Genomic DNA, 14,414 nt, shown 5'->3' with positions numbered 1-14,414 from the left:
TGAAAGGTTGGCCCTGCTCCTGAAACTCCTTGTCACTGTCCATGGAAGGGAACAGGAGGATTACTGCTGCTGCCCATCCTGTCCCCGCTGGGCCTGCCTTACACTGTCAGCGTTTTGCATTGTTTGGGTCTCACAGCCCTGCTTGTCACCCATCCTTAGTCCTCCCTGAGGACAGAAAATACCAGGTCTACCCTGTCCCTGCTCCTTGGGAGTTGATATCCTCAGATGGTGAACTTGAGCATGGCTAGGCTGGATCCCAGACATACCATCAGGGCTCTGCTGCTCACCGCTGTGTGACCTCAGACAAGTGATTTACCTTTTCTGGGTCTCAGTTTCCTCAAATGGAAAATGGAAATAAAGACAGGACGGACCTACCTTCTAGGTTCCACTCTGTGCCTTCTAAAGACCTGCTCTGCCATTCTGTTATAAAGGGCCGTCCAGCTCTGATGTTGTGTGTTTTTAAAGTTCCTTCCAGCTCTGATTTTCTGTGTTTTAAGGTCAGTAAGTCAACAAACATTTAGTAAGCACCTACTATGTGCTAGGTGCTGTGCTAAGAGCTAGTGATACCAAAAAAAAAAAAAAGGCAGAAGACAGGCTGTGCCCTCCAGGACTCACATTCTTTTGGAGGGGGTGATAACATAATAATAACTAGTATCTATATGTTATATGCAGAGCAGATGTCAGGTAAGCTCAGAGGGGATGGCTCCAGCAGCTGGGAGGACCCAGAAGGGCTTCCTGCAGAAGCTAGCATTGAGTAACGTCTTGAAGGAAGCCATTGAAAGAAGTGGGAGTAGAAAGTACTTTTCCAGGTCTGACATCCTGATGGTCTGTGGTCCAAGGTCCCTTCCGGCTCTGACACCCTATAATTCTCCTGTTTCTTCCATTCCCTGACTCTCCACCAGACATCTCTGAGCCCAGCTGTTGGGGAATCCCCACCTCTTATCATTTAAAATAAAGAGGTCAAGCTGAAACAAAACAAGGCCATTGCATGCTCCCCCCACCCCACCCCCAGCCTCACCACACCCTCTCCCTTTTTGTTCCCCAGCTGTGTTCTCTCTCCTGTCCTGGGCCAGCTGACTCTCTGCCGAGTCCCCACCGGGAGGGGGGCCTGCTGACTTGACACTTTGCCTTTGTTGTGATCTGGCCCATAGGCAGCCTGTTGGAATGAAGCTGAGCTCTGGGCTTGGCTGTGGGGAAGCTCCAAGAGAGGAAGTTTAGCCCAAACACAAGAGTGAGCCAGGAAGCTTAAAGCAGAAATTTAGAGGGAGGAGAAAGGATTCTGTTTGCAGTTTTGGAGCCCCTGCTGATATGGCTCAGCAAGTCATGAACAGGTCTTTGGACTCAGTTTCTCCATCTATAAAACAGGTGTGTGGATGAACCAGATTGGAATTCAGATAAGTGGTACAGGGAATAGGGAGGTAAGCCTGGAGTCAGGAAGAGCTGAGTTCAAATCCTGCATCAGACACTCACTGGCTATGCAACTCTGGGCAAGCCACTAAGCCTCTCCCTACCTCAGTTTCCCCAAATGTAAAATGGGAATAACAGTAGTGCCCACCTCCTAAGTTGTAATGAGGAACCAATAAGATAATAATTCTAAAACGTTTTGCAAAATTAAAAGAGATATAGAAAAGATGATTATTATTCTCTCTATGGTTTGTTCTAGCTTTAACATTCTGTGCTTCTGATCCCCTATCCCCAAGCACGATCTTGTTTTCGGACTTCTCTAGAACCATACAAAGTGATTCAGATCCCAAGTCAGTTAAAAAGAAACACCCGGCATAGCGGGGAGAGAGAGAGAGAGAGAGAGAGAGAGAGAGAGACGGAAGAAGGAGGAGGAGGAGGAGGAGGAGGAGGAGTGGAGGAGGAGGAGGAGGAGGAGGAGGAGGAGGAGGAGAAGAAGAAGAAGAAGAAGAAGAAGAAGAAGAAGAAGAAGAAGAAGAAGAAGCCCCAGGGAGCCAAGAACTGATCAACTGAGAAGCGTTCATTGAGTGCCCACTATTTGCCAGGCATTGGGCCAGGCCAGGGAATGCAAAAACAAGAGACAACATCTGCCCTCCATGGGGAGAAAGCACACCCACTTGTAGCCATGTACAAGTCCTGTGTGAAGCAGACACAAGACAACCTTGGAGAGGAGTCACCAGAAGCAGGAAGGTGGATGAGCTGGGCACATTTTGATGGAGATTTCAAACAATGGAAGGAAGCAGGGACCAGCAACCCAGATATGGGATCAGCCAGCCAGTACAGAGACACTGAGACAGGAAATAGAAACAGAAGGAGGCCAGCAGGGGTGGACCGTGGAGTGTGTGCAGGAGAGCAGAATTAAGAAGAAGGGGTCAGGTTAGGAAGGGCTTTAAATACCAAAGAGATTGTAAAGGTAATAGGGAGCCACTGAAGTTTATTGAGTGAGGGGAAGGGAAGATGACATAAAGGACCAAGATCAGGCATTTATCTATTACTCTGAGATGTGCAAAATACTTTGTCTATGTGTATCCATATGTACATGTACACACATACATTATACGCAGATACATACATATACACATATACAACGTACATATACACATATAAAATACACATACATATGCATATATACACATATACACATACACACATAATATGAATGTGCATATGCATATACACATACATGTACATATAAATATACACATGCATATGCATATACAATACACATACACGTACACATATACATACACATACATATACAATACACATACATGTACACATATACATACACATACATACACACATACACATACATATACATACACATACAATACATATACATACACATACACATACACATACACATATACATATACACATACACATACACATACACATACACACACATACACATACACATACACATACACATACACATACACATATACATATACATATACATATACATATACATCACTGTGAAATCTAATCAGTCAATATTTAAAGAAATTAATTTAGGCTATGCACTGGAAATTCAAAGACTGATGCTGAAACTTAAATACCTTGGCCACACAATGAGAAGACAGGACTCATTGGAAAAGCCCCTAAAGTTGGGAAAGATTGAAGGCACAGGGAGAAGGGGCCGGCAGAGTATGAGATGGATCGATAGCCTCAGAGACACAATTAACATGGGCTTGGACGGACTTTGGGAGATGGTGGAGGACAAAAGAAGCCCCCGGGGTGCTGTGGTCCATGGGGTCACCAAGAATAGGACACGACTGAACAACAAACACAATATTTATACACACATAAGTATGTATATATTTATATACAATAAACACAATATATTATCTATAATAAACATGTACATACATATGCATCCATACATCTGCATAAAGTACTCTCTCTCTGGTGTGTGTGTGTGTGTGTGTGTGTGTGTGTGTGTGTGAGAGAGAGAGAGAGAGAGAGAGAGAGAGAGAGAGGAGGATGTGGGGCTTTGCCTTGATGATGGGCATTATGGGCAATCAATTGGCAGAGCCAGATTTAGACCGGAAGGGAACTTTGAGGTCATCAAGTCCACCTTTGTCATTGAGAAAAGCCACTCCCTGAGATGTGGGGGACCTGCTAAGGGTCTCACAGATGAGAAGGGCAGAGCGAGGACCCCAGATCCTGTGCTCATCATTCAGTCTCTCCTGGGATGTACACAAACATGTGGTGGTGACCCCCTCCTTGCCCACCTGCTGATCCCCTGAATTTTCCCCCACCCCAGTAGCCCAAGAACAACAGACTGGAGCCTCCCTCCCTGGGCAGTTACCCTCAGGATAACTGCCTCTGATACTTGGTAGAGGAAGATGAGATGGAGGCCTCTGAACTCCCAGCAGGCTCTTTCCTCTCCCAGACATCTGCCCTTAGCCTCCTGACTGAGGTAGGGGTTGGGTTAAACATCCTTCTCCCCAGATTTCTTCCACCCAAGCCCAGAGCTCGGCGCTATTTGAGAAGGATGCTTAGCTTAGGGCCATAACAAACAGAAAGTGAAGTCAACAGGTCCTTCCCAGTGAGGACCAAGCAGACAGTCAGGGGGCAGGTTATGGGAGAAAGAAAAGTAGAGGGGAAATGATGTGTTGTTTTTTTTAAACAGAGAGGGGGTGGCAAGGCTAGGGTGGCATGGGATGGACTTTGAAAATAACTAGGGAGACAAAGTGATGTAGAATACTGGATGCTGTTTTCAGATCCCATTTGACAAAGACCCTGGGCTTCATTTTCCTCAACTGTCAGTGGGGGAGCTTGGACTTGGTCACCTCCCTGGTCCCCTCAGACTCTATATGGATAGTTCTTTAAGCAAAGCCTTTGGCAAAGCCTCTCCTGCTCTTTGTAGACAACATGGTGAGATACTGACTCCATGATGATGTGTTTAAGGTTGGTCGAATGACAGATGCAACAAATACTCATTAAAAAGTCTGTGTTGGCTGGGGAGGAGATCTCTCCTGGAGTGTGCCATGTTCTGTCCTAGGCATTGTGGAGTCTATTTGTTTATGCTCAGTACATCATAGGCACTAAGGCTTGTTTGATCACCTGATTTGATTAATTTTGCCCATCCATTGGACGGAGAATGGATGGCTTGTTCATCCAATTTGCAGATGACTCAAAGCTAGAAAGATCACCTAATGCCCCTGGAGAAAAGTCATGAGCCAACAAAGGTCACAGGGTCATAGATTTAGAGCTAGATGAAACCTCAGAGACCACTGAGATTTGACCCTTCATTTTATAGATGAGGCACAGACTGGTTAGGTGACTTGACCAAGGTCACACCAACAATCTAGTACACAGAATCAAAGAAGACAAAATTTAACAAGGCTAAATATAAAGTTCTAACTACACTTGCAGTCAAGAAATCAACTTTAAAAATCTAGGATAGGAGAAACACAACCAGAGAAGAAGAAAGATTTGGGCGCTTCTTTAGTGACCTACACACTCACCATGAGACCACAGTGTGATGCTAGGGCAGCTGGAAGAACATCTGCTCTCATGAGACCACATCTGTAATGAGGCATCACCTTTTAGGAAGACTACTGGAGATGGTTAAGTTGCAGAGTAGGGGCTGAATTGGCTGAGGACATTTTCTCTCTTGGGAGTTGTCTGTGCCAATGATGTCACAGGTCCAGCCCCCTCCAAATATGATCACTTATAAAAGTGGCCATTGTGGAGTGGACAGAAGACTGTCCTCAGTATCTGACAGGACCTGGGTTCAAAATTCTTGCCTTTGACACCCACTGGGTGTGGGACGATGGGCAAATCACTTAACCTCCCATTGCCCCCAGGGAATTCTCAAAGACCAAAGGTGCAAAGCAGTTGTTGGGCTGTTTTGGTAGAGGGATTTTCTTCAGTGAAAGTCCCCTAGTGGGGAAGATAACAGATTCAGTCAGAGAGAGGGGGGAAGAGGAGAGAGAGGAATGGAGAGGGAGAGACAGAAAGAGAGAGACAGAGACAGACAGACAGAGAAGCAGAGAGAGACAGAGACAGAAAGACAGAAATAGAAAGAGAGAGAGAGAGAGATAGAGACAGAAACACAGAGAAAAAACAGAGACAAAGAGAGAGACACACAGACAGACAGGCAGAGACAGAGAGGGAGACAGAGATGGGGGAGACCTAGAGTGCTTGTGATGGCAATAAGGATGACAGAAGACTTGAGATCACAATATATTGGCTCACATCACCTAGCTCCCAACTAGGTGACCCGCTCATCAGTAATATTTTTGAGGGAATTCTTGGTCAGCTACAAATGGTGCCAGATGGCTTTGGAGGTCCCTCCTAATTCTGAGACTGGTTCTGGAAAGTCCTTCATGTTATTGTCAGCTCTGGGGCTAGATTTTAGGTCTGTTAATTCTCAGTCCAAGTCTCATCCCCCTCCCATCATTCATCTTCCATCTAATCAGTCAGTCCCAAGGGACAAGTTGCTTAACCTCTAGAGCCTTTGGTTTCCTCCTCTATAATAGGAGGGATTATATTCCATGACCTCTATACTTCCTTCCTGCTCTAAACACCAGGTGTCTCCTGTGTGCCAACCAAGAGCTGTCCCTTCTCAGATTGCAGATTTCAGCTGTTATCCTATAGACTAAAAGTTCTTTTAAAAACACTGAAATCTTTTCTTTTCTTTTTCTTTTTTTGCAGGGCAGTGAGGGTTAAGTGACTTGCCCAGGGTCACACAGCTAGTAAGTGTCAAGTGTCTGAGGCCGGATTTGAACTCAGGTCCTCCTGAATCCAAGGCCGGTGCTTTATCCACTGTGCCACCTAGCTGCCCCTGAAATCTTTTATTTTCATCCTTTTTCACTCTTCCCCCTCTTCCCCTTCCCCACTGCCCCCCCCCATCCTTTGGAACAAAACTTTAAAAATAAAGAGGAAAAAGAAAACAGTTCATTAAGGCCAGTGAACACATAAGTTGGCTCTGACAGTATGTCCAATATTCCACACCCATGGTCCCTAATTTTATCACCTCTCTTCTGGAGCCAGGATTGGTTGTTATGATTATGTTGTTATTTTTCAATCATGTTTGATCCTCAGTGACCCCATTTGGGGTTTTCTTGGCAAAGACACTGTAGTGATTGGCCTTTTCCTTCTCCAGCTCCTTTTACAGATGAGGAACTGAGGCAAAAGGGGTTAAGTGACTTGTCCAGGGTCATACAGCTAGTAAGTGCTGAGATGGGATTTGAACTCAGGAAAATGAGTCTTCCTGATGCCAAGCCTGGCGCTCTATGCACTATGGCGCCACCTAGCGCCCCAAATGATTACGCAGTGTTCCATTGGGTTTGTTTTTCTGTTTTCACTATTGTGGTTGCTGTGGGTTTTGTTTTCCTGGTTTTCCTTATTTCAGTCTGTATCAGTTCATGCCAATTTCCCCATCCTTCTCTGAATTCTTCATATTTATGGTTTCTTACCATGCAGTAATTACATTCACAACCTACATTTTCTTTTTTTCTTTTTTTTCTTTTTTTTTTTTTTGCGGGGCAATGGGGGTTAAGTGACTTGCCCAGGGTCACACAGCTAGTAAGTGTCAAGTGTCTGAGGCCAGATTTGAACTCAGATACTCCTGAATCCAGGGCCGGTGCTTTATCCACTGCGCCACCTGGCTGCCCCCCCAACATTTTCTTTATCCACCCCCACCCCCTCATCAGAGGGCATTGACTTTCTTTTTTTCTTTTTCTATTTTTTCCTTTCCTTTCCTTTCCTTTCTTTTTTTTTTGTGGGGCAATGAGAGTTAAGTGACTTGCCCAGGGTCACACAGCTAGTAAGTGTCAAGTGTCTGAGGCCAGATTTGAACTCAGATTCTCCTGTTTCCAGGGCTGGTGTTTTATCTACTGTGCCACCTAGCTGCCCCCCTGGGCATTGACTTTGTTTCCAAATCTTTGCTATGACCAAAAGTAAGGCATTGAATATTGGGGGGCTTAGAAGACACCTTTTTGTGTTTAATGTCTCTGGGCCAAAGGCTTTGGCCGCTTTGGTCACCCTTTTAGTATCATTCCAAATTGCTTTCCAAAACGATTAGACCAATTCAGAGCTTTACCAACAGTGTGTTAGCTTGTCCTTTTCCTCAGTCCCTCCCACATCAGCCAGTCCCCCTTTTGTGTTGGGTGTGAGCTCAGAGCTGTTTTCATTTACATTTCTTGTATTACTGATGAGCTGAAGCAATTTGTCATATGGATGTTCTCTACTGGAAGTTCTTCTGAGAACTGCCTGTCCATGTTCTTTAACCACACACCCATTGGGAAGGGCTCATCAAAGAACCGGAGTCTGATAGCATAATGGTGCTTTCTCAGGCCAAACCCTGCCTCTCTCCTTCCTCCAACCCTGGAGGACACTCTCTGTAGTCATCCCAAGAACTCTTGGCTCCCGCCATCTTGTCATTTCATAAGGGCTGCTGGGACTTGGACTTCTAAGGGTGTGAAAGAGTAATGTCCTGAGAGGCCTGTTGCCAATGAGGGTTGGAAAGATACACTTCTGTTGGTTTGGGATTGTTGTTGTTTCGTCCAGTTTTTCATAGCCCATCACTTGCTGGGTTTCAACATCAGATGAGCTCAAGCCTTCACATACCCTTAGAGAAGTCATTCATTATAGGGGAGAGAACATCATTGCTGGAGTGCTCAAATCCCAACTTTTTTGCTTCCTGCCTACGTGACCTTGGGCAAGTCTCTCTGTGCTTCAGTTTATTCATCTGTACAATTTGGATTGGATGTCTGCCAATGTTCCTTCCAACTCAAAACATGTGATCGATCAGTCAATCACCAAACATTTATTGAATGCCTACTATGTTCCAAGCACTGTGCTAAGCATTGGGCATGCCAAGAAGAAGACCCACTAAAACCATGTGCTAGATAAATAACTGATGCTTGAACAGTTCTTTAAAGTTTGCATGGCACCTTAAAATGCACTATCTCGTTTCATTAGAACCCAGAGATTAAGGGGCTGGAAGTATTTTTATACTGATTTTGCAGATGAGGGAGCCAAGGGTGAGAAAATATCTTGACTAGACCAGGATCATCACAGAGCTAGTGTCAGAGGTGAGATTCGAACCCAGGACTTCCTAATTCCAAGCCCAGTGCTCCATCCTGCACCACGGTGACTTGGCATGGGCTATAAGATTAACAGCCAAGGATCTCATCTCTAGCCATTTTCTACACTGTGGCCAATATGTTCAGGAAGGGGAAGGGGAAGGGAGTAAGTATTTTTGCTGTGCCTATTGTATGCCAGGCACTGTGCTAAGCACTTTACAGATGTTTTCTCATTTGATCCTCAAACCATCCTGGGAAATAGGTACTATTATTATCCCCATTTTACAGAGGAGGAAACTGAGGCAAGCAGAGGCTAAGTGACTTGTCCTGGGTCACACATCTAGTAAGTGGAGAAGCACTGAAACCCCCTCTCTATTGGCTGAGCCACTGGTAAGAATGGGAGGAGGAGAAGGCAGAGGGAAAGGGACCATGGGAATATTTTTTGGACCATATCTGTGATATCATTTATGAAAGGGATTCCCAGTGGGGAAAGTCCTTTTAAAAATGCAGATTAGCACCTGTTCCATAATTTATGGTCTCATAGTGTAGCCTGAGCTTAAGTGACTTGGCCAGGGTCATGTAGCCAGGGCTTGGCCTCAAGTCTTCCTGACTTTGAAGCTGGCTCTCTACCCACTATACCACACTGCTTCTCCTTAGTAGTAATGATAGGTTCCATTTTTAAGGGACATTATACGCAAGGATGGTCATCTATCCTCATTTTACAGATGAGGACACTGAGACTCAGGTTTAGCGGCTTGCCCAGGGTGACCCGGCTAAGGAACCTCTTTGTTGGACTCAACTTTGTTGGCTCTTCTGACTCCAGGATTCCCAAGAATAGCCTGATCCTTCCTGGAGAGAGCCCACTGGTGTTGGTGACCACTTTTTCCCACTCCACTCTCCCCTGTCCCTGTTTCTGCGTCCCCTTATATGAGGTAGTGTGAAGATCAGTAGTTCTGGGCTCCTGGATTAACCAGGGTCCTCCTCTGGTCCTTTTACATCCTCCCTGGATGGCAACGTGGGCATTTGCACCCATAAGGGAAAGGAGACCTCATGTCTGTATCCCATGAGTCATGGCCAAGGGGCAGGAGGATGCTAGCGAACGAACATCAGTCCCGTGCAAGTCCCCAGATGGCCAAAAGTCTCCTAGCTCCTTCTGTTGATAATTAGTAGCAGTCAAGAATGTTTTTATATAACCTCCAGCCAGTTGGAAAAAGAGCAGATGTGGGGAGAGGGAAGTCTGGGGCTCAGCCCACACTATCGGCCTTTTGATAAGCCTCCATGGGAATGAGTTGCCCAAGAACCTTAGGCCTGGGATGCAGTTTGGAGGGTGGCATCAATGGGGGTGCCCAGCTCAGGCCATCATGGTATTCCTGATCAGGCAAAGCCAACATGAGCCTGCCTCTCCCCCTAGTGTTTAGAGCACTGGACTTGGAAACAGGAAGACCTGAGTTCAAATCCTACCTCAGGCACCCACTCATGTTATGACTCTGGGTATATCACTCAACCTCTCTGCCTCAGTTTCCTTTTCTGTAAAATGAGGGATTGGTCCTTGATAACCTCTAAGGACCCCCCATGGCTCTAAATCTATGATCTTGTGATTCTTTCCAAGTCCCCTCCCCCATCACTGATCCAGGAATACTGGATGGTCTATTATTCACACCTCTGTAAAAGATAGCCCCCTTTAAAAGATAAATTCCCCCCTCCTCTAATCCCCTCAGGAGCCCTGGCAATGAAAGTGGGTTGTGGGGGGCAGCTAGGTGGCACAGTGGATAAAGCACTGGCCCTGGATTCAGGAGGACCTAAGTTCAAATCTGGCCTCAGACACTAGACACTTACTAGCTGTGTGACCCTGGGCAAGTCATTTAACCCTCATTGCCCTGCAAAAAAAAAAGAAAGTGGGTTGTGTTGGTTTTCCCTCAAGCTTCTGTTGTCTATACCTGCCAGGCCGTTACTTAACATTAACTGTGCCATCTGAATTTATACTTTTTTCCACCAACTAGGGGAGAAGGAAAAGGAATAAGTATTTTTATAACACTTACCATGTGCCAGGCACTGTGTTAAGGACTTTTCCCTCCAATTATTATCTCAGATCCTCACAACAACCCTGTTAGGTAGGTGCTATTATTATCTCAATTTTTTGGAGAAACTGAGGAAAACTAAGGAAACTGAGGTTAAGTGACTTGCTTAGGGTCACATAACTAGTAAGTGTCTGAGGCTGGATTTAAATTCAGGTCTTACCGACTACTCTACCAGCTGCCTAGATTATAGACTTCTTGAGGGAAGGTATGAAATCTTACCTAAAGATGGTGTCTCTCCCTGGGTGTTGAGCACTATGTATACGTACATTAAGTGGCCAATGAGAGTTGATAGAATTTCATAGTTGGAAGGCACCTTGGGGACCTTCTCATATGAGCCAGCCTGGAGGAAGAAGCCTCTGTCTGGCACACCCGGAGAGCCCACTCTCTCTGCAGGCCTCCTTGAAGAGGGGATCCCTGCCTCCTGAGCAGCCCTCCCCACACTTGGCCAATTCTCACTGTTAGAAATATCTCCTCACAGAAATTGTCTCCTGGAACTTTGTCCTCTTGTCCCCAGTTCAGCTTTCCAGGGACATAGAATGAACCAATCCTTCAAATACTTGGACAGCACCATCACCTCTCCTGGCTAAGCACCCTCAGCTCCTTCAACAGAGGCCCCAGTGGCACGGGCTCCCCATGCTTCACTGCCCTGGCTCTGAGGAGCCAGGTGTCCTCTACCAGCCTCCAGCACAGCTGTTGCTGTCCTTCCTAATGTTTTCTGTTGGTGGGGACAATGTCGGGCCATCACTGGGATATGCCCCCTTGGTCCAAGGTCCTGATATAAGGGACACAACTGACAGTGACATCTAGGGGTTGCCAGTTCCTTTGTGATCCAGGGTAGGGACTGTCCTTTGAGCCCCTTTTGTGTCCTTAGCACTTAATCCAGGGACCAGCACATAATAGGTGTTTATTTTTTATTGATTGATTTGATTGAGTTTATTGAATGATTAATGAATTGATTTGCAGCTTGAGCATGTGACTGGGACTCCTGACCAAGTTCTCCCGGCTCCTTCCACTATGAAGCCCCCGTAAATACGAATTGTCACTGACGTCATTAACATTATCGTAATCATGACCAATCCCATGTCAAGGCATGTTAAGGCTCATAAAGCCTCCGTCCATGGGGACAGCAAAGTAGGCAGAGGGGATGGAGAGTCCCCTGGAGTCTGCATCCTGTGCCAGTCACTTAGCAACTGTGTGACCCTGGCTCCGTTGCTTAACTTCTCTTAAGCCTCAGTGCCCTCATCTGTATATGGGGGTGATAATGGCACCTCCCTCCTAGGGCTGTTGTGAGGATCAAATGAGGTAGAATGGGTAAAGTGCTTTGAAATCTCAAAGTGCTTTATAAATGTTAGCTATTGTTATCCTCATTGGATAGCTGGGGAAACTGAGTCTCAGAGAGGTCAAGTGACTTCCCCATGGTCACCCAGCTTGTGAGTGGACAAGTCACATGTAGGCATGGCCTGTTGGAATCCCAGGAGCTGAGTATGAACTCCAGCTACTTGGGCCTCAGTTTTCTCATCTGTAAAATGAGATTGAACTGGGTGACCTCTGAGTCCTTTCAGTTGGGGAAGCTACATAATAGGGAGAGGCCCCCTAGAGAATCTAGCCCAAGCTCAGGCTCATGGCTAGGGATGGATGGAGGGCAGCTGGAAGGTGGGCAGCAGCTCTCCTGAGATGCCTTAAGACGAGCTAGGCACCAGGCACTTCTCCACTCAGCAGGGGGCTCTTTCTCTTCCCCAGCAACCTCTGGTGCGACTGAGAGGTGGCGCCAACACCGGAGAGGGCCGAGTGGAGGTGCTCAAGAACGGGGAGTGGGGAACCATCTGCGATGATCAGTGGAATCTGGTGTCTGCCAGCGTGGTCTGCCGGGAGCTGGGCTTTGGGAGCGCCAAGGAGGCCATCACAGGCGCCCGGCTCGGGCAAGGTAAGAAGCCACGGGCAGCCTCTCCTGTCTCGGTCCCCCAGGGGCCCCTCCTTTTTCCAAGGGTCTCCCCAGACTTTTCTTTGTCTCCTCTGCTGCTCCGAAGCTTAGGCAAATGGGGATGTTTGCTGTGGCAGCTTTCAGAGGATCCTTCTCTCCCAGCCACATTTGATTTCATTTTGTTAATAGAGTATTTCTTCCTTCCTTCCTTCTTCCCTCCTTCCCTACTTCTTCCTTTCTTCCTCCCTCCCTTCCTCTCTTCCTTCCTTCCTCTCTCCCTCCCTCTCTCCCTCCCTTCCTTCCTTCCCTCCCCCTTCCTTCTCTTCCTTCCTTCCTTCCCCCTACCCCCCTTCCCTCCCTCCCTCCCTCCCTCCCTCCCTTTCTTCCTCCCTCCCTCCCTCCCTCCCTTCCTTCCTTCCTTCCTTCCTTCCTTCCTTCCTTCCTTCCTTCCTTCCTTCCTTCCTTCCTTCCTTCCTTCCTTCCTCCCTCCCTCCCTCCTTTCTCCCTCCTTCTCTCCCTCCCTCTCTCTCTCTTCCTTGCTTCCCTCCTTCATCATTCTCCACTGAACATGATTCTGCCTTTCCTAAAATGTAATGGCCAGAACTGCATCCTGCACTCTGAGTGTGACCTAACTGGGACAGAACACAGAGGACTGAACATCTCCCTTTGTTGGGAGACTAGAATACTGTAGCCACAGCATACTGTGGACTCATCTTGAGCCTGGGAACCACTAAGATCCCCGCCCCAGATCTTTTTTCACAAGAGGTATTGGTCTAGCTGTGCCTCCCCCAACTGATACTTAAGAGGTTGATTTTTGGAAAATGTAGCTCTTTACATTCAGTCTTATTAGAGAGACAACCTTGGAACCGGGAAGACCTGCATTCAAGTCCTGCTTCTGACACATACTAGTTGTGCCACCTATCAGTAAGTCATTTAGTCAATAAGCCTTATACCAAGGGCTGGGGATACAGAGAAAGGCACAATGAGTCCTCCACCAAGGAGGAGACAATGGTGGAGACAAGTTACTACATTCCTACAAGATATAAACAGGTAAGTGGGATGTAACCTCAGATGGAGGGAACCAGCGGTGGGAGAGACTGGGAAAGGCTTCCTGCAGAAGGTGGGACAGAGTCTTACTGGAAGCCAGGAGGTGGCCCTGCTGAAGGCAGGGTGGGACAGGATGTGAAAAGGCGTGGAGGTGGTAGATGACATCTCGTGTGGGAACAGCCGGTGACTTAAGCTCTCAGTGGTCCCAGGCAATTTTCTAAGACTCCAGAGTGTCCCAGAAGTCTCAGTGTAGTTTTAAGCTTCAGTAATAATGATAATGATGATGTTTTAATGATTTTAAATTATACCAAGACTCTAGGGACATATTGTATCAGGTGCAAATTACATGAATGGAGGGAATTTGCTCATCCAGGCAACACCAGTGAAATCCTGGGTCCAGTCCTCAGCCGGCATTTTAGCCTGAGGAGAGAGTTTTCATCCTGACTGGCATTCAACACATTACCCTTTCCTGCTTCATGTTCTCTGCCAAGCTGACGAACTTTCCATCTCTGTCTCCTTCATGTAAGATACCGATAAAAACTGCTGAGGACCAAGAGGGGATTCCCCCAGCATTCCCTTCAAGGCTCCCTCCAAGCTGAAGGTGATCCACCAATTACGTCTTTTGGGGCCTCATTATTCAGCTTGTTCCAGATATGCTGCATGGTTAGAATATCACCTAACGCACATCTTTCCATCCCATCCACCAACACAGCATGAGAGACTTTGCCAAGCATCCTGGTGAAATCTAAGCACACTCTTAGCTAATAGAGTAGATCCTTGATCTACCAAGGGGTACAGGGGTGCAGTGCAAAGATCAGAGGCCCTGGAGTTAAAGGTTCTGGGGGGGGCAAATCCCATCTTGTG

The 14,414-nt window shown here is 46.8% G+C and overlaps 1 protein-coding gene across 1 annotated transcript in view; it reads left to right on the top strand.

Moving 5' to 3' along the window:
- Nucleotides 1-14,414, top strand: part of LOXL2 (lysyl oxidase like 2) — a 124,049-nt gene that overhangs the window by 58,228 nt on the left and 51,407 nt on the right. The window contains exon 5 of the mRNA XM_043986445.1: nucleotides 12,323-12,506. Coding sequence (XP_043842380.1) covers nucleotides 12,323-12,506 — 184 coding nt within the window. The remainder of the gene's footprint in view (nucleotides 1-12,322; nucleotides 12,507-14,414) is intronic.

Source organism: Dromiciops gliroides, chromosome 2, assembly GCF_019393635.1.
Source record: "Dromiciops gliroides isolate mDroGli1 chromosome 2, mDroGli1.pri, whole genome shotgun sequence".
NCBI classification, from domain to species: domain Eukaryota; kingdom Metazoa; phylum Chordata; class Mammalia; order Microbiotheria; family Microbiotheriidae; genus Dromiciops; species Dromiciops gliroides.
This window is presented reverse-complemented; position numbering and strand designations above follow the sequence as displayed.